We start from the raw sequence: 27,699 nt of genomic DNA on the forward strand, positions 1-27,699 counted from the left end.
CTGTATCGCCGGCACCGAAACGATAGCATCCAAAACAATTGTAGTGGGCAGATAAGGTGAGGCCACATTGAGCCGAGCACAGTGACCGGGGCACCACATCCACCGCACACGTGGATGGCAGCGGCCCCCCTCCGACGGCCGCCGAGTTTGAACTTTGAGCAAATCCCGTTCACACCCATTCCGTCACCGCACGCAGACCCACCCCCTTTTAGTACCCGTGGAATTGGGTCAATTCGGGTCCGCTGGTGCCTGGCTTTTCGCGCATTGAATGACCGGGCCCCACCTGCTTTGGCCACACCCGTGCGTGTGAATGGTGGAGAGTGCCCCCACAACCATGATTTGTAAAAGGCTGCCACGCCACCACTCGGAGTGCGATAAGTCTTGCCACTAATAATGACATGCACTAATCCTTGAAATCTTTGACCGATTACGTCAAGCGTGCTTGTCTATGCCATATATATTTATCTTCATCTTACTGATCTAACCTAAGCCCCTCCCAACATGAGTTGGGTCCATTCGTGGGTGCAGTCATAACCCGAGTCGGGTGGTCGAGGACGCTGCCACCATGAGGGGACAGATCCCCACTGAGAACATTGACTTCTCACTACCGAACTTTGGATCTCCGGTGACTGTTTTGTGTCTTTCTTTTCGTCTTTCTCGAGGTCACATGAGGTTCGACAGGAACGTCTCTCGAGTCCGCCGACCCATCGAATCCGACCCGAAATGGAGCCTCAAATCCATTTGATGTGGTGGTCGATTGACCCGAACCGAACCCGTTCTTGAGTAGATCGCGATCAGATGTCCCGCCGTATTAATTAGAGTCGATTTCTGCTGCGGTAGCTTAACCAGCATCGGCTTTCACGTTAGAAAAGGAAGAGCAGGCCCCGGATTAGGAAAAGTTGATCGTGACGACCACCAGATCGCGACCCAAAGCTCGGTTCTTCCCCCAGCACACAGAGACGAGGCCATTAAAATAAGAACCGGGAAATGATTCTTCACGCTCACTCATGCAACCAGTGCCCACCTCCCACCCACCTACATCTCTCTCTCCTCCCCTTCCCCGATGGTGCTTCCCTCCTTCCCCTCTTCTTCACCTTCCACACCTTGAAACTTCATGAACCAAGCAGCAGCGGTAACAACGAGTCACATGTGATTGCATTACGATGAGGCTGCTTCCACCGGTCACTGTTGTTCTTGCTGTTGTTTGCTTCTATGGCCTGCAGCTCGCCTGCTCGCTGAACCAAGAAGGACTATACCTGTTGGAGGCCAGGCGCGGCCTGGTCGACCGCTCCGACGCCCTCTCCAGCTGGGACGCCCGCGACGCGACCCCCTGCGCCTGGAAAGGCGTCACCTGCTCTTCCGCCGACCCACCCGTCGTCACCGCCGTCAACCTCAGCGGCCTCGACCTCGAGGGCCCCTTCCCTTCCTCCCTCTGCCGCCTTCCAAGCCTCACTTTCCTCTCCCTGTCATCGAACTACATCAACTCCTCCCTCACCGACGCCGACATCGCCGGCTGCGTCGCGCTGTCCGACCTCGACCTCTCGCAGAACAACCTCGTCGGCCTGCTTCCCGACGCCCTCGCGGCGCTGCCCCGCCTGACTCACCTCGTCATCACCGGCAACAACTTCTCCGGCGCCATTCCGCCCTCGTTTGGCCACTTCCTTCGCATCGAGACGCTGTCGCTGGTGTCCAATCTGCTCACCTCCACCATTCCTTCCTTCCTCGGCAATCTCACCACGCTCCGCGAGCTCAACCTGGGGTACAACCCCTTTGATGCTGGGCCGATACCGGAGTCACTCGGGAACCTATCCTCGCTGACGAACTTCTTCCTCCCCGGCTGCAACCTCGTCGGCGAGATACCGCCGTCGCTCGGCCGGCTCTCGCGGCTCACCAACCTGGACCTCTCCACCAACCACCTACATGGCAGCATCCCGCAGTTCGTCACCCATCTCTCGAGCGTCGTACAGATCGAGTTGTACAATAACTCGCTCTCCGGCCGCGTCCTGGCTGGGCTCGGCAAGCTCCCCAACTTGCGCCGCTTCGACTTCTCCCTTAACCGACTCGAAGGGTCGCTTCCTGATGACATCTTCGACGCGCCGCTGCTTGAGAGCGTGCATCTCTACTCGAATCAGCTGAGTGGCGGCATCCCTGCCGGCGTCGCCCGCTCCAAGAACCTGGTTGATCTCCGGTTGTTCATGAACCAACTCACTGGCTCCGTCCCTCCAGATCTCGGCAAGAATTCTCCGTTGGTGAATCTCGATTTGTCGGAGAATTTGCTTTCTGGCGAGATCCCTGCGAGCATCTGTGACCGCGGCGCTTTGCAGCAGCTGCTCCTGATCGACAACTCCTTCTCTGGCAGGCTGCCCGACGGCCTTGGGAGGTGCCGGACTCTCGTCCGAGTCCGGCTCTCGCGCAACAAACTCAGCGGCCCGGTGCCGAGCGGGCTTTGGGGTCTGCCGCACGTTTCACTCCTTGATCTGAACAATAACGCCTTCTCCGGTGGGATCTCCCCGGTCATCTCGAGTGCCGCCAATCTCTCGAAGCTCCTCATCGACGACAACCAGTTCTCCGGCAGCATCCCATCAGAAATGGGAGTTTTGTCGAAGCTGTATGAATTCTCTGCCGCCAACAACCGGCTGACGGGGCCGCTCCCTGCGTCGCTCGGCAACTTAGCAGAGCTCGGCCAGCTCAGCCTCCATGACAATTCCCTCTCTGGCGAGCTGCTCCGTGGGATCCAGTCCTGGAAGAAGCTCAGCGAGCTCAATCTCGCCAACAATGGATTCACAGGTGGAATTCCTCCGGAGCTTGGCTCTCTCCCGGTACTCAACTACCTCGATCTTTCCGGCAACAGCCTCACTGGCGAGATCCCCATACAACTGCAGAACCTGAAGCTGAACCAGTTCAACTTATCCAATAACGAGCTCTCGGGTGCTATTCCGCCTATGTTCGCGAGGGAGGCCTACCGCAGTAGCTTCTTGGGCAATCCGGGCCTCTGTGGAGACATCCCTGGGCTATGCCCTGTCTCAGGAGGAAGTGCCAGGGGTGGCCATGGGTTCGCTTGGTTGCTTCGGGCGATCTTTCTGCTTGCCGGATTTGTCTTCATCGTTGGCATGGCGTGGTTCTACTGGAGGTACAAGCAATATAAGAAAGCCATTGATAAGTCGAAGTGGACGCTGAGGTCGTTCCACAAATTAGGATTCAGCGAGTATGAAATCCTGGACAGCCTCGAGGAAGACAGTGTGATCGGCAGCGGCGCCTCAGGAAAGGTCTACAAGGTCGGGCTCAGCAATGGAGAGACAGTTGCAGTGAAGAAGCTGTGGGGAACATCGGAGAAAGATGTTGAGCATATGGATCAGGTTGTAGATGATGCCTTTGAAGCAGAGGTAGCGACGTTGGGGAAGATTAGGCATAAGAATATCGTGAAGCTTTGGTGCTGTTGCAGTCACAAGGATCGTAAGCTTCTGGTTTATGAATATATGCCTAATGGCAGCTTGGGGGACTTGCTGCATAGCAGTAAAGGAGGGCTTCTGGACTGGCCTACGAGGCTCAAGATCGCCATGGATGCCGCAGAGGGTCTCTCTTATCTGCACCATGACTGTGTGCCACCGATCGTGCACAGAGATGTTAAGTCCAACAACATCCTCTTGGATGGAGAATTCGGGGCTAAGGTATCCGATTTCGGGGTTGCCAAAGCTGTCGAGGTGATCGGGAAGGGGCCTAAATCGATGTCGGTCATCGCAGGTTCTTGTGGATACATAGCCCCAGGTCTGTCAAACACCAAGCTTCTTTTAACTGGCCTCTATTTCGGTGATGATTGTTTGCTCTTACCTTGTTTTAACATTTATATGTCTTATTTCCGATTCTTAATTCTAATGATTCTTGATTCTAATCCTCACGAGATCTTTGGCAACCTTAGGATATGAACATCTGGTCTTCTCTTCTCTTGCTCATGCAATAGTTGCTTGCACATGTTAAATTGCAACTGAGATGATCACCTACCTTTTAAGTTACATGAAGTTGATTAATTGTGTTTGCAAGCTTATGATACTTGCCCTACTTCTCATTAAACTCTTGGGTGGCTAAATTGTTGATTTTTTTTTGTGATATCTATTCGACTACTTTAGAATTTTGTATACTGTTTTTAAGCTATAGATGTGTTTTCATCTTGTATAGCCTAAGGTTAGAATTATAGTAAAAGGATTAGTCTATTATGTCTTTTCGTCGGATTTGCATAATCTCACTATGTAATGATACTAATTTTGTTGTCCCTGTTTGATTATCTTGATACATCTAATGACTAGGTCTTGTTATAACACTTAATGTTGTTCATAATTCGAGACCAATCTTTCTTAGTTTGATGTGTTCTCTCTTTGCCCGAAAGATCGCATACGAGCCTAAGAGATCATTAGAGCCTACGATAACACTGTTCTTGACCAGCTTCTATTCATATTTCAGTCCAATTCAATGCTTAAATTGAAGTTGTAGATTCACTGAATGACTTCCAACGTACTGCAGAATATGCATACACTCTTCGGGTGAACGAGAAGAGCGACATATATAGCTTCGGAGTGGTAATTCTAGAGCTCGTAACAGGGAAGCTCCCCGTCGATCCTGAGTATGGAGAGAAAGACCTGGTGAAGTGGGTATCTGTCGCAATGGAACAGAAGGGCGTGGAGCAAGTGATCGACCCCAAGCTCGATATCTCCCACAAGGAGGAAATCAGCAATGTCCTCGACATCGGTCTTCTTTGTGCCAGCTCCCTCCCCATTAATCGTCCATCGATGAGAAGAGTAGTGAAGATGCTGCGAGAAGTAAGCATGCAAAACAAGCCCAAGACTCCGAAGAAGGATGGGAAGCTGTCTCCTTACTACTATGAAGACCCTTCTAATCAAGGGAGCACCGTATGAAGATGGCCTTTCTCCCGTTGCGCCAGAAGCTAATGGCAAACACTCAAGTCTAATTCGATATCGATTTGCAACTTTAGACAGAGTAGCTCACAAGGCCTGAAGACAGTAGTGTAGATCTACTGGCTTATTCCTGGCAGAGTATTCCCTCGCTTACACACATTTATTGGACTTCTATATGGGTAATGGGGGTGTTCTTGAGCAATTAGCTTAAGTATTTTATGTCAGTAATGACTGGTCTTTTTTCCTATTTGCTGGTGGCCAAGCAGTGTACCATCAATAGTTACTAATATGTTGTTATGCTTCTCTTTTTGGATCATTGGATGTGCGTGACCAGTAGCAGAAATATGCCATTGATTGAGAAGTATATATATATATATATATATATATATATATATATATATATATATATATATATATATGTGTGTGTGTGTCCGCGGCTACCTTGTTCTTCGCGTCCTTTCCCTTTTGTCTCGTCATCGGCCTCCGGTGAAGGAAAACCCTCTTCCAATGCAGTTCTTCTCCTTCCACTACATTAATTACCTTTCTATTTGTCGGCCGCTCGGTGGCGGTCATTGTCGTTCTTCGTCCGGTCATTATGACGCCGCGCAATCCCTTTTCTTTACTTCCCTCCCTTCTCTTTTGTTGCCTTCCTGGTTCCGAAACGAAAATTTCAAGCAGGAATCCCCCGACCTGCCTTTCTCGCGTGCATCCCCTCTTCATCCTATTTGCCTTTCCCGTCTCCTCCTCCCTGGTCCTGGGGTTTCTTGCTTCTTGTTGGTCGAGGGTTTGACGTAAGGGATGGATCCCGGGGAAGGGAACGGCGAGAAGAGGGCGCTCGACGGGGAAGATCTTGTCTCGAACAAGAAGCTGAGGAAGAACCGTTTCCATGTGCGGGTCCTCCAAGATGCCTTCTATGGTTCGTGAGATCTGAATATTTATTGTGCATCTCGAGTGGTGGGTCTTCGATCGGTTTGTCTTCGATGCGAATTCTTGGTTGGGATTTCAGTTAGTGGAACGGTGTTATTCTCTTTCTTGTGCATCTTGATGGGTGGGTTTCGAATTTGGATCTGTTTGTGTCTTAATACGAATTCTTGGTCAGGGGCACAGCACCCGTCTGCTGCGAAGAAGGCGGAGCTTGCTGACCAGACCGGGCTCACGCTCGAACAGATGCAGGTGTGGTTTGCCATTAGGAGGGCCTACGATAGCTGCAGACCGTGGCAGAGGAAACCCTCGGATGAGAATTCCATTGATGATCCAATGGAAGGTGCGATTGTCCTTTCTTTGCCTGCCCCCATGATGGTAAGTCGAGATGGTTGCCGGTAAGGCCACCGTAGGTGATTGGTCGTTGACCGCTTCAACAAGTGGGACACAGTCGCCTCCTCCATCAGATGACATGCAAGGTAATACCATAATTACAATCTTTGGAGCAAATATATCCACTCTTTAGTCTTACTTGCAAAGGGTTACAATAAGTATTTGGAGTTACATAAATATAATCTGTGGCACAATTGCAGCATTTTGTTTTTCTATTAAAATCAACGGAACTCAGTTGGGAAAGATCCACAATATTTGGAAGTTGCATCTTGTTTTTCTATTGTTTTAGCAATTTCTTTGAACTCTTCTTGCATAGTCATCTATTTTGATTGCAATAGGTCTAATACATATTTCTGTGTAGTAGTGTCTTGAAAAATAGTAGAAAATCCTGCATGTATCATGATGTGTACTGCTTGCTCCATTTTCTGTTTGATGAAAGTGCATTATTCTCAGATCAGGATGTGATGAGGTTAATATGGCACATGATCTATTACACTATAAAAGCTGGGTATTCTGAGCTCTATATGTGATTGCAGACACAAGAATTATTTCTTCCTCAGCTTTTCCACTTTCTGATCTGTTCAGGAACAGAAATTAAGCCTTTGGTACATATTAGTCATGCATTTGAATCTAATTTGACATTAACAACTTTGAGATTGGTGTCAGGATCTGCTAGCGGTGATATGAATGAGGTCACTCGGATTGGATGGAGAATCAAAATTAGCCAAGAATTATTTGTAAATAAATAATAGCACGTTCTTGGGAAAGACTCATATTAGAACCTCAAAGTTAGATTGTTCTGCCTGGAATTTAAGCAATGATATTCTTATTTTAGATGTGGAATTTTGAATGGTTTTCTTAACTGAACCCAGGAGTAGGATTTGGTTAGATGAAAGAGTTGGAGTTCCATGTGAGTTCGAGTTCAGAGTAGGAATAGGTTTTAGATTCAGGGCTGGAATCAGTCACCTCTTCTAATTTTACTATGGCTGGAATCAGTCTACTCAAATGTGTTAGGCCATGGTGATTGGCACCTTTGTGGTAGCAAGAAATTGAAGTAAAACAAATCTATAATTGCTAGCTCTGAATTTTACTATATGCCTCTTGAGTATCAGTGCATTTTCTTTAAGAATATATTGTTAATTATCTATATTTAGAAGAGAGATGTAATGTCTGATCAAGATGAAAGAAATTGTTAGTATTAAAATAATTAATGGAAAAACAATAAACTTATCCTTGAATTTCCTGTATGAAAATAATTAAGTAGCAAACTCTTTCCTTGTCATTAATTAAACCAATCCTTGAACCTGCTTCTTTTCTCAAATCTGATCCAATTGACACATTATTTTGGTGAAGAATTTTTAAACATGATTCGGAGGCTGTAAGTACAAGCATTGATCATAGGACTTGTTTGTTCTCGATGATTTACATGAGTATTGTGCACCTATGATTTTGTGGTATTCTACGTATTGCAATATCACGTTTTTTGATAACTTACGGTCCATGGAATAAATAAAATTGTGCATTAATTGATTAGAAACCTGAATACATGATATCGAAGATTAGACATTAGAGAAAATTTCATTTGGTAATCCTTGGTCATTTAAAGTTGCTCTAACTAAAGGGTTGAGGGTGAACACAAGGTTCGGACCTTTGATTGTGATTGCACTTTATCATTTCAAACAGTGGCTCACATAGTAAATGAGTTTGTTGACACAAGGGATCCGGCTTCATCACCAAAAAAGAATCCTGAAACAAAAATTTAATTAAAGGATATAATATGCCCTTTTTTTTTGGCATCCCATGTGTCTTAAAGCTTCCCCCGATCATACCAATGTAATCAATGTTATAATCTTTTTCTTGCATGGCCTTCTTTGAGTGATTTTCCGAGAACTTCTCTGTGTTGTTTACATCATCTATTAGTGCAAGGGAGCTATTATATCGAAGAAAACCTTGCTCGAACATGATTATGTTTTATGCCAAATGTGTACAAATAAAAGTAGGCAGTGCAAAATTCATGAATTACTCATATTTTCATGAGTATTTTAGTCCAATAATAATAAATTGTTTGTGTTTTATCCTTTGTAGATTCTGCACTGTAGGAATCTTCATACTGTTTCTTTTTTTTTAGGGTTCTTGAAAAGACCACTTTAATGACCACCGAAGTGAAATATAACAAGGAGGTCTGTATGATCTGGTCTAGGTAGAGTTCTCGAGGAACATTTGCCATAAGCTGTTCAACATACACAAAAAATTCCTGATCTATTATATTGTCAGTTAACAGTTAAACATATTGTCATTTATGAGTAATATATATATATCCAAGTAAAGGCAGGTTCTGGAATAAAAAGGAGTTAGCATGTAACTTTCTTGTTTCAGAAAAATCAGTTTGCTGTCTTTTATTTGCTACCATATGTTAATTTTAGTACATTCTAAATAAGCAGAGGAAATAAGAAATTTGTTCTCTTTTCAACTTGATTACTATGGGTGTCATGAAATTTAAGGAGTTGCACTTCAAATCTAAGAGAAGTAGGAATGTCTTGCTGGGACTTCCATGCAGTGCAGTTATTTATCTAGGTAGGTCTGACTAGATACATGTAACATATGACCTTGCTATGTTGATTAACTTAATTACACATTAAGAAAGATACTAGTTGTTCATTGTAAGTTGATGATAAACCTCAACCTCTAAAGTTCAACTTGGATTATCTAGTGGCACAAATACAAAATTTATAACAAACAGAGCTTTTTATTACCGTCAGTTTGATGTATTCTGATGATTATTAATAATCATGCCAAATCGCTCCATGTTTTAGTTAAGTGTGCTACAGATACTTGCTTAAAAAAAAATGATGTCCAAAAGCTTTTATAGAGTTACTTCTTTTCTTCCATATGTCAGACTAGCTTCCCTTGCACCAGCCAGAGATGCTTACAAATACGTGACAAAAGCTCTTTATTGCCTATCATTCTTTCTCATGCACGTATACTCAGAAAATTTTTCCTTCTCTTAAACCTGCATCGGGATCCATAGACTACCTATGAGATCTTTTTTTGTTTTTTTTGTTTTTTGTTTTTTGTTTTTTTTTGTATATCAGGTCAACCATATATGGACCTCGATTTTCTCCCAGTTCTAAGCTGACATTTTTCTAACAGTGTTGGTGACATCACTTTTGTTATATATTCTACTTGTCTTTTAACAGTGTTGTTGACATCACTTTTCTTAATATATAACAGGTTTTTGTTTTACGACAATAGCTGATAGAGAACTAATCTTATTTATCTCCCATTCAAATAAATTTGAGTAGTTTAGAGATTATTTTGTGTATCATAAGTTGTGGCAACATACTGAATAATTCTGATCTAGTTTTCTCCTTTACTTAAGGAAAAAAATAAAAAAAAATAAATTATGATTATGATTGAAGATTTTAAATTCTGATGAAAAATTTTATAAAGATTGATTTTTATGAAGATGGAAGTATATCAATTAAGATTATTATTTCTTCGGAAAGATTATATCATATATTTTGATTTAATTATATTTTTTATTTTTATATTGTAATTGGTTTGATTAATTTTTTTTTTTACATACTTTAACTTATAAAAAGGAGGAAGAACATTGTAATGCAAAATCAATAAAAAATAATCAACGAGATGAGTTTTGTTTTGAGTGTGAATAGTACGAGTCAATATTTATTTTCTAATGATATGATTATGTCGTTTACGTTCGAGAGTAATTGTCAACCGGAGTTTTTGACGTTTTCCTGCAGTCTATCTTGTAATGTAAAGGTCTGTGATGTGACTGACAGAGAATGGCTTCTTTGCTTCAGGTGGGAGTTGGGCCAATAGCCTCGTCATACTTTCTACCGTCTAATAAACAAAAAGAATACGTTTCAAGTTGGGTATTGTAAACTCGAGAGGGAAGCATGATTGTGACCTCGAACACTTGTTCGTCGGAGTGGGGAACTGCTGCAGAAGTTTTCCGGCACCTTTACGATTCCATTTCTCATTGACATCGTTGCCTATGCAGTTTTGTGGTCCTCTGCTTATCCATCATTTCAGTACCTGCCTTTTCCTATGGTGTCATTTGAAAAGATTACTAGAATTGATGAATGCCACAACTGTTATCCTTAATAGCACTTAATCACTTGTTTTCAGATGGAATTAGTGGTTTTTAAATTAAGATCCACAAGATGGTATATACATATATATATAACAGATCCTTCTATCAACCTACTTCCCAGGATTTATTATTTATTCATTTATTTTTTCATTTGTGAAGGTGAAAATGGACAAGGTAGTGTGCTCCGAAGAACAATGTGCAGAAGGATAAATCTGACTGTTGACAACCGAGTGGGAGAAATAGGAGGTAAAAATCTGGTTCCAGCTGAAATATTTATCTCTAAACAAGCTGTTTCTGATTTCTTGGTTTAGGCAAAGGGGATGGGGGGAGGTTTTTGAAAGTTCTCGAGGAAGAGGAACTTTTGGCCGATCTCTCAAAACCCAAGTCCATCCAAAGAAACAAACATACTCTTGATGACAATATTTCTCTTTTCCCAAACCCATGTTGGCATCTTATTTCTCTCTCTCTCTCTCTCTCTCCTTCCCTTGTTCCAGGCAGTAGTAACTTGGGGTCTTGGAAAAGCATCAAGTGGTGGAAAAGATGTGGAAAGTTGGAGCTAATCCTGGGGCAAAGCGTGGAGAATATACTAGGGTTACAACACTCCAAACGCTACATTCCAAGCTGCTACGTAGTAAAACAAAGCTTTGGAGCGAAGCAGTGGCATCAGAATCCCCAGGATAATATCCAAGCCTTGTACTAAAGTCAGCTCACAAGCCGACGATTCCCCACCCTTCAAAAAATTCACTCCTCTTCTCTCTCTCTCTCTCTCTCTCTCTCTCTCTCTCTCTCTCTATCTCTCTCTCACCCCTTTTGCATATGATCCATCCATCGAGAGATTGTAAGCAGTAGTTTACTGAACAAGCAATTTGAAGCTCACTGGACAGTCATGGTGCTTCGGTAGCAGAGATGCACTGTAGCCGGAAACAAAAAAGAATTGTGTGCATGTATTTGATGCACAAGGTTTTCCTCTTGAACTTCCTGTTTCCCCACGTTTGAGTCTGAGGCATCCGAGGTGGGTTGTCTGCCGAAAGGCACGTACTCGGACAAGCTTCTCACGTGCTACAGGATCTAAACATACATGCATGCATGATACGTGTTTCTTGCGTTGGTGATGCAGGTCGCTCGCCGATGGGTTTGCAGATCCGGGAAGAGAGAGAGAGAGCGGCACACACCATGGACAAGTATTCCTTTTCTTGTCCTATCCGCCGTCGTGTAGGCTTGGAATTGCGGGCTGGTGGCAGCCACATGCATGCCGCGTTACAAGGAATCAGGTGCGTAAACAAATGAACTCCCGTATTAGATCTTCAATTACTGTATCTGAGACCGTGTGGTTTGCCCCCTAAACCACGCAATGCCTCGGGGTGGTGGATGTGGAGAAGTGTCCATGGGGGTTGGTGCCTGCCAATTTTCTTTGAGAGAGAAAGAAGGCAACGGCAGGAACATTTTGCACTGCAATTTCCACTCAAGCAAACAGATAAAGAACTTGGTTATGAGTTAGATATGAGATCATGATATATCGACTGTATAAAAGAGAGAGACAGAGAGAGAGAGAGAGAGAGAAAAACAATGGATAAAGGGGTACCTCCCTCACACACATGAGATGGAGTGTGGCAGCTTTTTCTTTAGGATAAAGGAAGTGAAAGGCTGGTCCTCCTTACTGCACAAGGATGCTAATGGAGAAAATATACCAACACATGGGATCTAATTGAAAGACAAACACATTTTACTGACCGTTGCTTAGTTCAATTGGAATCATCATATGTTCAGTGTCCGCCAATTCACTATTCTACCAATTTAAGACAACCTTTTTGGCGTACATCACTGTTTGTAATTATGAATCCTGAAGTAAGTGTTGAAACACTGATCCTCTCGTGTGTGATTGCCATCCATCATGATCGATCTGTTAACAAGGTTCTCCTTCCTTTTGTGCCCACATTAGAGAGGAGCTGGTTCTTCATTTGTGTTTATAGGTAACACACTCTGCTACCATTTTGATTCGTGTTTGTTGACTCATTAATATGGAGGTTTAGCAAATTGATGTTTTCAAACAAGTATACTTGATTAAAATGGTCATATCTGCCAAGTCACACACAAGGATCGAGTTGTGCAGGGTTGAGTCCATCAAGCAGCACAAAAGGGGAACACCAAATTATGGGTTAATCATTCCAAGTAGGAAAGGCATTGTGGCTCAGCTTTTACTCCCACTTCATCATGTGTGCCATCATATGCATATTCGCTTGCCAACTAACACCTTTTGCACACCTGAATCCATACACTAATCAATCTTTTATTTCAATTGCCACACAGAAGAGAGAGAGAGAGAGATCGTCGTGCTATCTATTTACGTCGGTCCTATAGGTTGTGTCTCATCCCTGTGAATGCTCTCGTTGCGGAGAGAAAAGTTGGCGACTTGTCTAAAGGAGATTAGAAGGAAAGGAAGGATGTCAGGAGAAGCGATCTCAAAGGCCTTCGGATCGATGCAACCGTGTCTGGACTCCAATCCTCCTGCGGCAAAGAAGAAGAGGAATCTTCCGGGAACACCAGGCAAGCAAAAACAACACACCGGAATCGAACTTTACCCTTTTACTTTCGACCGTTAGTTCTTAGACGATCCTCTAACTGGCTTCCCAGTCTTTGCCGATCTTGATGACGAGCAGATCCTGAAGCTGAGGTGATCGCCTTGTCGCCGAAGACGCTCTTGGCCACCAACCGGTTCGTGTGCGAGATATGTGGGAAGGGCTTCCAACGCGACCAGAATCTCCAGCTCCACCGCCGCGGCCACAACCTGCCATGGAAGCTGAGGCAGAGGAGCAGCAAGGAGCCGAGGAAGCGGGTCTACGTGTGCCCCGAGCCCACCTGCATCCACCACAACCCTGCGAGGGCGCTCGGGGATCTGACGGGCATCAAGAAGCACTTCTGCAGGAAGCACGGCGAGAAGAAGTGGAAGTGCGATAAGTGCTCGAAGCGCTACGCGGTGCAGTCGGACTGGAAGGCGCACTCCAAGACCTGCGGCACCAGGGAGTACCGATGCGATTGCGGCACCCTTTTCTCCAGGTACACAATGATGCTCTCTCTCTCTCTCTCTCTCTCTCTCTCATCTCCCATGAGCAACCAAGCCGAGAGAAACATGGCAAGTAGTTGGTGCTCCTCCATGCTGATCTCCTCTTACATCATCTGGCTTTTAGGGTTAGAAAAGAACCGAGTGTTGTTGCTGTCGTCGTCGTTGTTTCCATCACTGACATGCGACCACCTAATATATCTATCTCGTTGTCTTGTGCGGTGAACAGAAGAGACAGCTTCATCACTCACAGAGCTTTCTGCGATGCCTTGGCCCAAGAAACCGCGAGAGTGACAGCAGCCTTCAACAACGTGGAGTCTAACATGCTGCAGCAGTTCCCAATGTCCCATATCAAGCCCACCGTCGTCCATGGCGAAGCCGACCAAGAGGTCAAGCAGCGGCTTGCGTTGTGGATGGGACATGGATCTCGGACCAATGATCCCTTAGATAATAACACTGTCTTCGGTGACATGCATCAAGTCGGCCCCGTGAGCGCTGCTGCAACGTTGTATGGTGATCTCCTCAACTCGTCCTCCAACCTGCACCAACTGGATCAAAGCCAGTTGAGTTGGGTTTACGGCGAAAAGCTCCCATCATCATCGAACATGGGAGCCATAACAAGTGCCTCGTTACCAGCTACAAGCACAGTGACGGAAGCTGAGACCTCGCAGCCTCTTCTCGGAAGCCTGCCTGCGTTGTTTAGCTCTCAACAGCGTCATCTGATAGCAGTATCGGATACATCTGCCACAGCGTTGTTGCAGAAGGCTGCGCAGATTGGTGTGACTTCCAGTATCCCATTCACAGGGAGCTTCGAGTCACCGAAGGGCCAAAATGCCAACGTCCGCGACAGATTTGATGGACTATTCAGTTCAAGGAGCCAACCAAGCAACCTCGAGAACATTGTGCCTAATTTTGCAGTGTCGAACACGTTTGATGTGTACGCTGCAAGGCACGGAAGCCCGCGGAGGGATGATATTGGAGGCGAGACGAGAGATTTCTTAGGTGTGGGGGTGCACACACTGTCCCAGCCATCGATTAATGGATGGATCTGATATGATCATGAGCATATATGCACGCGAATCTGTTCGGGGGAGGGGGTGGGCAGGAAAGAACAAAAGTTAGAGAGGGAAACCCTTGAGATGTTTCCTGAGGGAGCATGAAAGGTGGTAAGGTAATGTGTGCTTTATGGGAGTTGGAGGAGGTGTGTAGAGAGAAAAAGGTGGTAAAGTAATGTGAGCTTTATGGGGAGTTGGAGATGTGTGTGTAGAGAGAAGCAGTGATTGTTCGAAGTGGTAGGAGATCCTTGCATATTCTTATGGACCCTAAAGTCACTCCATGAGATGCTGCTGCTTTTGTTTTGGAAAGAAAGTGGGCAACCAGCGCCTCCTTTTTATCTCTATTATTGCAATCCCATCTCCTTCAGGGTTCTTCTTCTTCTTCTTCTTCTTTTAAGATGGTTCTGAGAATGCTTCATCTAATAAAACCTAATTCATCAGCTTTCCTGTTAGTCCACTCGTCAACTGCAGCAAGGCCAATGCACGGACTATAATACCTACTCACCAAGTGTCGTTGACTTTTGAGGACAAAGAGCCTTTTTTCTTCACAACGAAGCCACTGGCCCATCTCAGTTGCAGTAAATTCAGCAATGACACAGCATGTGACAATTTCCATGGAAGAACTTAGACATCAAGTTAAAACCAACCAGTTTTACATATACCACTTTGTTTTTGATGATACACAGTGGATCAAAGATAGCAAACAAATGTTAGAGAAAGATGTTTGTAGTCGGGAGTACAAATCAAATGAAGAACAAGAGAAGATCCACTAAGTTTGCGTTTCTGCAAAAAGGTAGCCACAAAACCCTGTGTGGTGCTCAATGTTCCTGAAGCATGAATGTGTCCGAGAAGGTACTCTCCCCCTTGAGCTTTACAGAAGAAATGTCACATGAAGATGCGACGCAGCACGCAGCTAACGATCACCAAAGATGGACGGATGACCAACTATTCTGCGCAACAGCCGGTTTTCTTAGCAGCAGCTTGCACGTCGTCGTCGGCGCCGATGTTGATGGTCTGTCCCTTGGGCACAGCCGACGGATCATCACCGAGATCAAGCACCTTCTTGCTGACCACATGGTAGATCTGGGTCAGCACTTCGGTGAAGGCAGTCTCCACGTTCATGGACTCGAGGGCAGATGTCTCCATGAAGAAAGCCCTCTCCCGTTGAGCAAAGGCCTGTGCGTCCTCCACTGAGACGGCCCTTATGTGACGCAAGTCAGCCTTGTTGCCCAAGAGCATCATGACGGTGTTTGCATCCGTGTGGTTCTTGAGTTCCTTCATCCACCTCTCCACATTCTCAAAGGTTATATGTCGAGTTACGTCATAGACGACGAGGGCACCGGCAGCTCCTCTGTAGTATGCACTAGTGATTGCTCGATATCTATACGATCAAAGAAGAACAGGAGATAGCATATATCAATCTGCAATTACGGGAGTAAGCTAATGTCCTAATTACATCATGATATAGCAAGTCAGAACAAAAATTAGCTACAGGCATTAACATAAAGCATTCATCTTTACATTACAACCAAGCTAAACTAGCAGTGCACTTACTTGAAATTATAATTTGATTTAGAGAATAATATGCATTTCTCAGCATGTCAATAGGTCCAATCCAATGAAAATTGAGAGAGGATCAAGGAATTGTTCCACGTTATTAAGTATTGAAAGGATCGATGATAAATTTTGGATTTGACCTACAACTTAATAAGTCTAAGTATACGTTAATCTTGACTCAGACTCAATAGTTTTTTAATCTTAAAAATCACAACTGAAAAATAGTCTGACATCAGAGTTACAGAGTTTAGTTTATCTGTAATTTATTTCACATTCAAAAGACTTAATCAAAGCTCCAAAGCCATAAAGAAATGCTAATTACCAACAATCTGCAACAAAAAGTGACATAGGTTTGGAATCTTACGTCAAAATCGATATGAATGTTGTTTCTTGCTAAGGTAGATAGTTTTTTATATTACTTGGACTATAATATCGAAGAGTCCTGCATTCTAGAAACGGCAAGCATCTTATCATACCATGTAGCATCTTGAGATAGCAACAATACAACATTTTTTGAAACTACATGATGCATTACTTGGACTATAATATCCAATAGTCTGGCTAGCATTCTTGAAAGAAACTACAAGCATCTTAGCATACCATGTAACATCTTGAGATAGCAACAATGCAACATTCTTGAAACTACAGAGCATATATTACTTGGACTATAATATCCAATAGTCTAGCTAGCATTCTTGAAAGAAACTACAAGCATCTTAACATACCATGTAGCATCTTGAGATAGCAACAATACAACATTCTTGAAACTACAGAGCATATTACTTGGACTATAATATCCAATAGTCTAGCTAGCATTCTTGAAAGAAACTACAAGCATCTTAACATACCATGTAGCATCTTGAGATAGCAACAATACAACATTCTTGAAACTACAGAGCATATTACTTGGACTACAATATCCAATAGTCTAGCTAGCATTCTTGAAAGAAACTACAAGCATCTTAACATACCATGTAGAATCTTGAGATAGCAACAATACAACATTCTTGAAACTACAGAGCATATTACTTGGACTACAATATCCAATAGTCTAGCTAGCATTCTTGAAAGAAACTACAAGCATCTTAACATACCATGTAGCATCTTGAGATAGCAGCAATACAACATTCTTGAAACTACATAGCATATTACTTGGACTATAATATCCAAGTTCTTGCATTCTTGAAACTACAAGCATCTTAACATGCCATGTAGCATCTTAAGATAGCAACAATACAACATTACTGAAGGAGGGATCTCTTTTACCCCCCTTTTTTTTTCTGGAAATGAACAAACACATGAGAAAAAGAGCAGGGGAAAATAGAAACAACATGACAGCATTAGATTGACATAGAATCATATGCACCAAAAAGATAATTAATGCATTCTAACCAAGCAAGTAATTTGTTCTTTGAATTAAAATCGGATATCACCAACTATAAAGAAAACAGAGGACAGAAGAGGAAGAAAACAGAGAAGAATTAGGGCACATGGAATGGACGGGCAATGATCGAGTCAACAAAGGGAGATGGAACCGAAGAGGCATTCTTTTGTTAGGTTGTGGTACGGGATCGGACCTTTCTTGGCCGGCGGTGTCCCAGATCTGGGCCTTGACGAGCTTCTCGTCGACACGGATGGTGCGGGTGGCGAACTCAACGCCGATGGTGGACTTGGACTCGGAGCTGAACTCGTTACGGGAGAAGCGGGAGAGCAAGTTCGTCTTCCCCACCCCGGAGTCTCCGATCAGCACCACCTTGAACAGGTAGTCGTAATCCTCGTCCGCCTTGTACGCCATTATCACTCTCCTCCTCCTCCCTCTCTCCTTGTATTAATCCCACAGAATAGAAGAAGAAAGACGTCGTCGGGAGAGAGAATGGGAGGACAAGAAGAATGGATCGAGGGAGAGGAGAGAGCGAGAGGGAGGCCGGGGGACGCCGAGCTTGACGATGGAAGGGGATGGTTCGTTGGCTGGAAGTTGGAACGAAAGAGGGAGTTCTTTTGACGGGGTCTCTTCGGAAACGGTAGCTGACGTGGAAGGTCGTTAGGAGCTATAATTTTACAAGTGTTTTCTTTCTTTCGGCCTTTTTATTCGCTAACCCTCGACCCACTCGTTCTATGATTGGATTAGAGATGTGGGTCCACAGATCACACGCGTAAGACGCGAATTCCTTTGTTTTCGAAGAAAGTCATTTTCTTGTTTTACCATCTCACATACCAACGTCTTTATTGGATATAATTTAGGTGGGCCTCACGTGAGCTCCGACGACCTCAAGAAATCGTACCCGTGAAAGCCGAAACACGGTGGGAACGTGGAACCGTCTCATTGGGGGCCCACAACAGCCTGGTCAACCAATAGCGCCAGTCTTCGTTGTTGACCCAAACTCCCAGTCGGATGTCCACGTGGCATAATTATCAAGCCTTACTATATATAGTATGAAATCTAAAACAAGCATGTTTGCGAGTCAGATTGGAAATAGCATATTTTATATTAAATATTTAAAAAAGATTTTCTAGCAGAAACAATTTTATTTCTGCATTATTTATTGGCATAATCTTAAGTTTTTATTTTTTCATTTCAACTGGAAAGATAGATAGCATCTTTCCAACTACACAGTAGTGTTTTAGGTTTTTTCAGCATTTGAAAGATGAAAAGAATATTTTCATTTCCTTTTTCTTACTAATCAAATTATTTTCATTTGCTTTTCAGAAAAAAAAAGAGAGTTAAAAATCATCTTAACTGAAGACATCAATCAGCATGACAACATGTGAGATGGGCTTAGACATCATCCCCTGCCTTTCTATTTCATGACACAGATATCAGACACCAAATTAAAACATGTTTTTCTTTTAACAGTGTAAATAAAATAAATATACAGAAGCAAAGAGAAGAAGAATCAACACTATATATATATAACAAGCATCAAACAAAATTTTTAACAGCTATTACACCGAGAAGAAGCATCCGCTACTGTTGTTTACATATCAACATATGGCAAACACACTTGTCTATAACTGGACTTTGGTTCTGCCATGGAATCAAAGATGACAGACATTCTGTGCAGTTTGCAACATTAGCAGACTATATATTGTCTTTCTTGTCATCTTCAGCACTGACAGTTACCTTATGGCTACATGGAGCAATACTAATGGGCAATCCCCCTATAACAAGTGGATCATCCACCAAACCATCACTTGAGGAGTTGGTTCCCTGAGAATTATCTTTATCTTCAGCTCCTGGTGACTGAACCTCTTTCAGCTTGTCGGACTCCTTCCTGCTCAGCACGCTCTTTAGACTCTTGGATGATTTGCTTATGAAGTTCTTCGGTGTCTGCAGCATACTACTGCCTTTGCCTGGGCTTTCTCTCTCGCTGATCTCAGAGTTGCATCTCTCCTCATCCAGCTTTGGCACTCCATTTTTTTCATCAAAGCCGTCAGGCATTATGACCTTGATCGACGTCCGCTTCTCCCCGATCGGCCACAGGTTAGGTGGTGGTGGAGGAGGAGCAACCACCTCCTGACATTGTCGGGGGCTTCCTTTCCTGGGACTTCTATGGAATACAGAACTCAACTTGTGCAGGCCGTTTTTTATTATTTTAAGCCGGGGTTTCTTTCCATCTGCAGATTCTTCATTACTGCCAGAATCACTTTGTCGAGACCTGGGTGATGATGATCGACTTGGGCTTTTAGTGGAGCCATTGTCCTCCCGATGGAGTCGGGTATCAGGGTATCGAGCACGCCCCTTTCGAGGCTCCCATTTTTGGGAGACATCGCTCCCAGGACGATGCACCCATAATCCTATCTTTTCTTGGCCTTTAATATTAATGGGCTCAAACTCATCAGCCATCTTATGATGATGATATACTTCCGTGTTAAGTTTCTCAGCCTTTTCATCTGACCTGCTCGTCATTGGTTCCGTCGTCTTTGATATTATTTCTTCATCACTGAGATCTTTCTGCTCCTATAAAAAAAGTTGGTGTTTCAAGCCAAGATAGATTATCAAGCTTTCTTATTATCCACAAGGGTCGTCAAACATTGCAGCTGGCTTACCTTCTGTAATTCCTCTTCCAGTACAGTAATCGCTAGGTGGATCCTTCCCATTTTGACATTTTGCAGTGACAGCCACATGTCATGCCTTTGTCCACCCCTCAGATCATTGATGTTCACAGAACAGTTTCTGCAAGGCACATGAAAACCAGACTAATTAAAATCTGAATGATCTTAGTAGACATCTAAAATAAACAGAGTCAACAAATAGAATCAACTTTTTTAACTTGCATTATGTTTAACACAGTCAATGATAACACCCTTTTCTTTACTTGAAACAATTGATAGGATTCTCAAAAAAAAGAACAATACGTCGAGACAAGTAAACATATCTTCTGAAGAACAAGACAGATTCATGCTGGTCTTCTGAAGACTGCTCAAGTTACATGTGGATGGTCCATGAACCTTAAATTATTTATCATTTTTAGACAAACAGATAGCATAGCTGTGTGTTCTTTATGGGCAGCTGTGCTTTCACCTACGAGTAACTGATTAGCCAGACCTTTGAGCTCTCAAATAAATTAAAGAAACCCAGATTTTTCATGATTTTGCTCTCAAATAAATTAAAGAAAACCCAGATTTTTCATGATTTTGCACATAAATAACATGTTTGAAATCTGAACGAACCCAAGAATGTCATCAAAAATGGTATCCTTATCACGAACTTGAAGAACGAGTACATTGGTTCCCTCCCATGAACTGATGGGGATCTTGAACTCCTCCAACCACTTTGGAGACAATGTTTTCCGTTGGATCTTTGTCTGGAATCTGTAAGGTCCAAGGTGTCCCTTTACATATGGATCAGAAAGTCCTGCAACATAGTTTTGGTAATAAATCAGAGACTTCGTTTCCATAATAACATCAGACGTTTCTCTCCAAAGGAAAAAGATAAAAAGAAGCATACCATTAAAATCAGATGGTTTCATATCAGCCCCTTCTAACATCTCCAATTTCGCATATCCAATAGGAGGCTTCACATTGACAGTGAACCAACCTTCTAAAATTTTTAAAAAATATATAATTCAGAAAATCATTCAAAAGTAGAATAAAATAAGACAAGTCAGTTTTCAATTGCTGAATAGCATGAAAATGGAAAACAACAGGTCCATATATTTTGACACTACAACCATGGTAAAGTAATCACTCTTCCAGTTAACATCTTGGTCTCCTCAAAGTTTGTAAACCACATGTTAATGTTTAACCATTGAAGTTGCAAAACATAATATTCTCTATAATATGAATAGATAATCCAAAATAATATTCTTTACTTAGCAATTAAAGCTGGATAAATGCGATGATTTCTACTGCCATTTACCTTCAGGAGCCAAAACAAATTTCTCCACATCAATAACCAGCATGTTTGGCTGCAAGGAAATATAAATATTAGTTATATTTGGCAGATAAATTACTTGTAAAATATATAATAGGTATTATAATCAATACCTCCTCAAGGAATTTTATTTAGAAAAGAATGTTAAATCTTTTGATTTAACATAAAATAGATGTATGATATAAACCAATTTATAATTAATGAGACTAATACAATGATCTTTCTTTGTTTTTGAAGTTCTTCAAATCTTCTCTTCGTTTTTGAAGTAGCATATTACTAAAAATTTCTTTTTTGAGAAATGAACTATGGACGTTAGTCAATTGGTTGTTATTACTTCTCAAGGTAACTAACTACAAATTCTAACATAAATAAACACCAAGCATTCCTATATATAATATACTATCAAAACAATTTTTACCATCATATCTGTCCAGTTAGTTCTTGTCAAGATTTGACATATAAGTACACATCCACCTAATGTACTTGTATCCATATCCATCTTACAGGAGTTTTTATATTCACCAATCTATATTAATATATTTGTTCTTTCTTGAGAAACGACTTCCTAGTTACTTTTTAGAAGAACAAGCTATATGTACGGAGGAAAAACAAAAAAAGAACAGAGAAGACAGCTATGGGGAACCAACTTACTGACCTCAACCAATGTCTGCCCAAATGCAACATCGAGCAACTTATCCTAAAATCAAGCAAATGAAAATATTTAATTGAAAAAAATGTTCATTGGATCTGATACCTACTTAAAAAGTGGAGTCAACCACTTGTTTCTTACTAGCCATCCTGAAATTCCAGGTAGTTCGGTAACATCAACTCCATGTCCAAATATTGGTTTTACTGTCATCTGAAAATATGGGGGCTCTGCAAAGCATAGCCTGACTCGTCCAATAAATGGCCATTGCCGAAGAAACTTTACTCCCACCAAAACCTACAAAAAGAAATTTACATATTTATGTCAAAATAGCCTCCATTAAAATTTGATAATAACCTATCAATTTGTTCTGCATTTTCTTTTACATTCTCGATTTGTTTCTTTTATTTCTCATTTACACGTCAGAAATCTGACATTGTTATTAGAATAAATAAAACAGAAGCTCATATAAAAGAGACAACCATCTGTCATTCAAATCCCAAAAACTATATTTCATTCGGATCCGTATTTTCTTGTGGAGATACTGCATCTGGAATTTCTTGTGTATTACAGCTCCATGAGCATAAAGAGAAGGAAGGAAAGGGGAGGGATGGGGTGTTGCTGCCAAGGAAGATCATCAAAGACATCTCTGTGACATGTGAATTTGAATATCTAGAGAACATTTGGACTCTATTCTAGTTTCCTTGTCAAACAAACATCAGAAAAGTTATTTTTTCATGTGAAAACAAATTTTAAGAGAAACCAAGCACACCTTAAATGAATTTTAGAAATGCACTATGAGCAACACTTATCAGTGCAAGTGCATTCTTGCTTGCAGAGCAGGAGATAGATTTTTGTACCTTTCCCTCAACATGCATGCCTGTGATATGCATATTCGCTGTTATCCCAAATCCCAGTCTTTTCCTCAGCTGCACCGCAAGTTTTGCACTCATATCATCTGCTGAAAGAAAATTCATTCCCAACTCTAGAACCTGTATCACACAGCTAGAACACTAAATAATTATACATGATAAGTGGCATCTGGTATCTGTTGCAAAAGAAAGAGTATGGCATACCAAGTGATCATCATCTGATGATTCACGAAGAACCCTTGCATCTATAAACATAGGTGGGTTCCTACCCAAGTAAAGATGCTGCATAACGGCTTTCCGCTGCAAAAATACAAGGCATACAATTAAATATTAATATATATCACAGAAAACCTTTTATAAAAAAAAGTATGAGCCTATCACAAGACCAGCATTTCCAACAATAATTTTCACCATATGGAAACTTATCAACTGCCCAGTCTAGACAAGTAATTTATGCAGCAACTACATTCTAAAGATGCCCTCGAAGTTCATCATAAGAAGCTAAATGCATCACAATGATGATACTTTCTTGATAGTATCAACAATTACAGTAGAAGAAGTCATAGTTGTAAAGTCCATACAGCTGTCCAAGGCTTGAACTTATCCAGAAACCATGGTATGATAGGCAAGAGAAATTGCTGGGATGCAATTTGTTCCATGCATACAGGCCATATCTTCTCAATAGCATGATTTAACCACCTGACTGATTCTGCATCAGAGAGAAGCTGCCACACCAAAAATAAATAAAAATGATGATAATAGCACATAATTTGAGGTATGTGGAACTTTGGACTAAAATGTTATTAAGAACCAGAGAAAAACTATCAGTAAATGAGAACCAGCAGAACACAAAAGAAACGCATGTAATATTATGGCCGAGGAAACACAGTCCAAAGATCAAAATATGAGAGTATATCATGCATACTCTTCGCTGGTTGGCAAATTTTCTTTCCTCAAACTGCAGTCGCTTCTGCAATCTCAATGTATACCGTTCATTTACCTGGAGTATAACAAAGAAATCATGACACAAAATAAGCATGTATTAACATGATCGAACATATATAGCTTATACAGTCAAAACAGAGACTCTCAAAAGACTGAAAAACAAGAGTGTGAAATCAAGATCACAAACATGGGAACGAAAAGGTGAAAATACATAACATCCAAATAAATGGAAACAGAAACAAAAAAATAACAAATCAAGAAATTGATAAACCGGTGGCCTATGTTGGACCAGCAAAAGCAACCAAGCACACGATGCTGGATAACAAAACCAGCAATCAGTCCTTGGTTCCCGTGGAACGACAAGACAATAGGTCATAATCAAACAAAGATTACTAAGCCAATGTGAGAACTCCTATAAAGTTTGGCCATCATCTCCGCTTGTGAGTTGTTTTGTTGAAACACAAGGACAGGGATAGTAGGAGAAGCAGGTAGGCTTTTTCATTTTTATGGAATTTTTTATATAGTCCATGATTTCATCCATAATTTTCACCCACTAACTCAGCTGACATTAACGATCAATACACCAAAAGTACCGAGAGGTCCAACCAAGGACCAGGCTTATGGGTGTGCAACCAGTAAGGCAATCTTCAGATGATGAATTGTTGGTAGTTACTATCTAAACCAAGCATATAGCTAACATTCTTTGCCTGGTAAACTTATTTCCAAGAATTTGCCTGTATGTCTTGATTGACTATCTTGGAAACAATGGCCAGAAGCAAGCCCAGATTTGTTCAAGAAACAATGGCCTCTGTTCCTGACTATCTTGGAACATACTGAGACCAATTTATGAACTTCTTGATACCATGGCTTATGTTCCCCAGTAGTTCCAAGACTGTTGGCAAGGTATCATAACTTCAGTTCCACAATACCAAGTCAAAATGTCAATCAATGGGCAAAGTATCATAACACTTTGCATCAATGGGCAAACAAAAGAATCAAAATGCGAAGCTTGTTGCATCTCTAGTATCAACTTTGACAAGACTGCAACTAAGAAGATCATATGATACGCTCACAAGGTAGTCCCTCAATGTCTTAAATCTAGCTTGCCCAGTTTGGATGTCACGTTCAACAGTCTATATCAATCATTAAATTCCATGTTACAAACAACATAATTTACTTTTATTAATCATTATTTATGAAATTATCCCTTTCTTAAACTAACTTGAAGCGTAAGACGCCCACTGCAATCAACCACGATGGGATCCCACTCCAATATCTAATATTTTTAATGTAGACAATTTTCATTGTTTAGATATCAAGAACATGTAGAATTTCATAAAGAATTCTTTAGCACATGGCATAAAATTAATTCACATCATACCAACTGCATTTCATACAACCGACCAACCCTAATCAGCCAATCGTTGCAAGTCTAACATCACAACAGAAAGTAAAAGAAGAAAAAAGGAGAAAACTTTCTTCCGAAATAAACACGAGGAATTAAAATCCAACACAGGAGGATCTAAGCACAATCAACGGTCAAATTTCTTGGTCTTCTTCTCACCTTGTAGAGATACAACAGTGCCACAAAGAAGACGACCGGGTGCCCCTTGCCCAACTGCACGAGAACCCAGAGCAGCAGCAGCACCAAGGCGATGTGATGCACGATCGTCACCTCCGTGATGTCCATCCTCCTCTTCCCGGTGTTGTGCGATTCGGGGTCCGCGGGCCCAACTCAGGCATCCGCAAGCACCCGATCCGGCTTACTAAACCCCGTGGCGGTATCTCAAATCGGTGGGTTTTGCGGGGAGGATACGGAATTCGGAGGGTTCCGCGTGGGCGAACGGAAGCACACACAGCAGAAGGGTAGGGAGTCGAAGAGCGAGCGAAAGAGAGAGAGAGAGAGAGAGAGAGAGAGACAGCGAGAGGATAACGCTTAACGGCCCCTCGAAGCGTGAGTACATTGACCTTAAACCGAACCGTCGAATAGACGACGGGGACGACGCTTGGAGCGTTCCTCCTGGTCACGACTCACGTGACGACTCGCGGATGCGCCGCGCATCAGACGGCGCATCGCCCTCCGTCGTGAGTGGGTCCCGCGCGGGCGTTGCATTCCATGGGCGGAGAGAGCCTCACTGGACGCCGTATCGCACGGCAGATTCAGCGAACGTGGCAGGTGAGAGGCCCGTCCTCGCTTGTCGGCAGTGTCGCGACGTGGAGGACAGGCCATCGCAGTGGCCTCAGCCGTCTGATCTCCATCAGAGGGCCGGGTGCAGGGGATTGACAACCGGTCCAAACTGGAGGGCTTTAGGTGGGCTCTATTATTTTGGTCGCATCAGAATACACGTTACAGTCGAGATGATTGACCATAGAATAATGGTTTAATGCATCGCTGTCGCGAGTACCAAATGATTCAAGGGTGAGACAGCAACGGATGACGGCTGCGACGAAGGGGAAGCGAGACGAGCAAACGGAAGGTGATCGATCATCTATGAGAGTCAGTTATTAGACCGATTGGGCTAATAGGCCATGCGCATTATGGGCCTTATTGGGCTTTAAGCCAGGCTCAATTACCGTTCTTCGCATGTGGCATACGTTAAGAATATATATATACACTAGTTTAGTTGATAAAAAATTTTATAATATATTATAAAAATTATATATATGTATATATATATTATAATATATTTCATTAATCGAGTCGTGGCTCTTAGTCAAGTACCAATAAGACAAGGTAAAGATACTTTCCATGTAATACAATAAATATTCACCCTATGAATAGAATCCTTTTCAGAAAGCTTTCTTATATTATTTTATTTTTACTTAGGTATTTACTAACTTGAACATTAGAAGAGTGTCGTCAAAGATATTCTTATACAAGTTTGACAAAAAAAATGCTTGTCATTACTCCTCGTCGATATTTACGTCGATATATTTACATTAGATTAACTCAAAATTTAAGCTTGACTTCACCAGAAAAAGTATGTTAAATCAAGTTTGACTCTATATGAAGTCGATGAAAAAAATTAACATTATCATTAATATATATATATATGCATATATTCAATAAAATATCAATGTTAGTATTTTTTTTTTACATTACTTTAAATACAAAAAAAGGAAAAGTTTGGAGTTAATTTTCTCCTCTATTACATTACTATAGCTGCATATCATTTCCCTATCTTATCAACTGGAGGTGGGTCTTTGACAGGACTTCCCAAATAACCACCTTTTCTCTTACAAAATAAATTTGATTCTCAAATTCTTACCTAATGAACCTGAGCTGCTTCTTTGTTAATTTAAATCTAAAATACTAATTTAATTCTCAAACTTAATGAGGCACAAATACTAATTTAAATCTTCCCATAGAGCTATCAATTAGCATGGAGAGATATAATATAGGACATATGCTTATTTTATCCGATCCAAATTGTCCACAGTCCAGTATCTTTTCAATAAACAAAATGTATATAAAATTCAGGATGATTTCATCGAATTATGGTTTACAAGAGAATGCATATGATACTTTGGTTTTAGCAAAATGTGGTTGGAATTGGATTGATGGCATAAAAATGATGAAGAGAGGAGAAGCAAAGGTCATTGGTAGTAGTCAGAAACACTGAACACACATTGAGACCTTTGCCACTATAAAACATAAGTGATGCCAAATTCCCATTTAATCAGATTGTTCCCTTTCTGATTTGCATAAGAATAAAATTATTGGTTGAATTGTAGGAAAAGAAAGAGAAAACATCTTTTTTTTCTTTTCTCCTTTTTTGTTTCAATACAAAAGTAAATACATAGATAACTTGATCAAACAAAGCACTACATCATTGCAAGTGATTAAACTATTT

General features: G+C 41.9%; 4 protein-coding genes across 14 annotated transcripts; 2 read left to right on the forward strand and 2 right to left on the reverse strand.

Moving 5' to 3' along the window:
* Nucleotides 1–982: 982 nt before the first annotated feature.
* Nucleotides 983–5,223, forward strand: LOC135643591 (receptor-like protein kinase HSL1). Its single transcript, XM_065160728.1, has 2 exons — nt 983–3,765; nt 4,516–5,223. Exons 1-2 carry the CDS (start codon nt 1,164–1,166, stop codon nt 4,905–4,907), a joined length of 2,994 nt encoding a protein of 997 aa, XP_065016800.1. The 5' UTR covers nt 983–1,163; the 3' UTR covers nt 4,908–5,223.
* A 124-nt stretch (nt 5,224–5,347) lies between these two features.
* LOC103991680 (zinc finger protein NUTCRACKER-like) lies at nt 5,348–14,791 on the forward strand. Of its 9 annotated transcripts, XM_065160821.1 has the most exons (9): nt 5,348–5,924; nt 6,007–6,307; nt 10,046–10,411; nt 10,498–10,584; nt 10,833–11,369; nt 11,456–11,609; nt 12,646–12,882; nt 12,996–13,392; nt 13,626–14,791. In XM_065160821.1, the coding sequence occupies exons 7-9, from the start codon at nt 12,717–12,719 to the stop codon at nt 14,446–14,448; spliced, it is 1,386 nt and encodes a 461-aa protein (XP_065016893.1). In that variant the 5' UTR covers nt 5,348–5,924; nt 6,007–6,307; nt 10,046–10,411; nt 10,498–10,584; nt 10,833–11,369; nt 11,456–11,609; nt 12,646–12,716; the 3' UTR covers nt 14,449–14,791. The 9 variants fall into 9 exon arrangements, with proteins under 9 accessions (XP_065016893.1, XP_065016887.1, XP_065016891.1 ...); XM_065160815.1 differs by having other exon boundaries at nt 10,046–10,584; XM_065160819.1 differs by having other exon boundaries at nt 10,046–10,584; nt 12,649–12,882.
* A 346-nt stretch (nt 14,792–15,137) lies between these two features.
* LOC103991682 (ras-related protein RABA1f) lies at nt 15,138–17,974 on the reverse strand. The gene is made up of 2 exons (XM_009411207.3): nt 17,586–17,974; nt 15,138–15,832 (listed from the first exon to the last, which is right to left on the reverse strand). The coding sequence occupies exons 1-2, from the start codon at nt 17,801–17,803 to the stop codon at nt 15,397–15,399; spliced, it is 654 nt and encodes a 217-aa protein (XP_009409482.1). The 5' UTR covers nt 17,804–17,974; the 3' UTR covers nt 15,138–15,396.
* Nucleotides 17,975–18,891: 917 nt separating this feature from the next.
* LOC135643438 (C2 domain-containing protein At1g53590-like) lies at nt 18,892–25,977 on the reverse strand. 3 transcript variants are annotated; one of them, XM_065160387.1, is made up of 12 exons: nt 25,410–25,977; nt 23,826–23,900; nt 23,482–23,625; nt 23,105–23,200; nt 22,889–23,020; nt 22,173–22,325; nt 22,038–22,079; nt 21,368–21,416; nt 20,957–21,049; nt 20,680–20,863; nt 20,056–20,182; nt 18,892–19,960 (listed from the first exon to the last, which is right to left on the reverse strand). In XM_065160387.1, exons 1-12 carry the CDS (start codon nt 25,533–25,535, stop codon nt 19,088–19,090), a joined length of 2,094 nt encoding a protein of 697 aa, XP_065016459.1. In that variant the 5' UTR covers nt 25,536–25,977; the 3' UTR covers nt 18,892–19,087. The 3 variants fall into 3 exon arrangements, with proteins under 3 accessions (XP_065016459.1, XP_065016458.1, XP_065016460.1); XM_065160386.1 differs by having other exon boundaries at nt 18,892–19,966; nt 25,410–25,974; XM_065160388.1 differs by lacking the exon at nt 23,826–23,900 and having other exon boundaries at nt 18,892–19,966; nt 25,410–25,976.
* Nucleotides 25,978–27,699: the final 1,722 nt, after the last annotated feature.

Source organism: Musa acuminata, chromosome BXJ3-7, assembly GCF_036884655.1.
Source record: "Musa acuminata AAA Group cultivar baxijiao chromosome BXJ3-7, Cavendish_Baxijiao_AAA, whole genome shotgun sequence".
Classification (NCBI taxonomy): domain Eukaryota; kingdom Viridiplantae; phylum Streptophyta; class Magnoliopsida; order Zingiberales; family Musaceae; genus Musa; species Musa acuminata.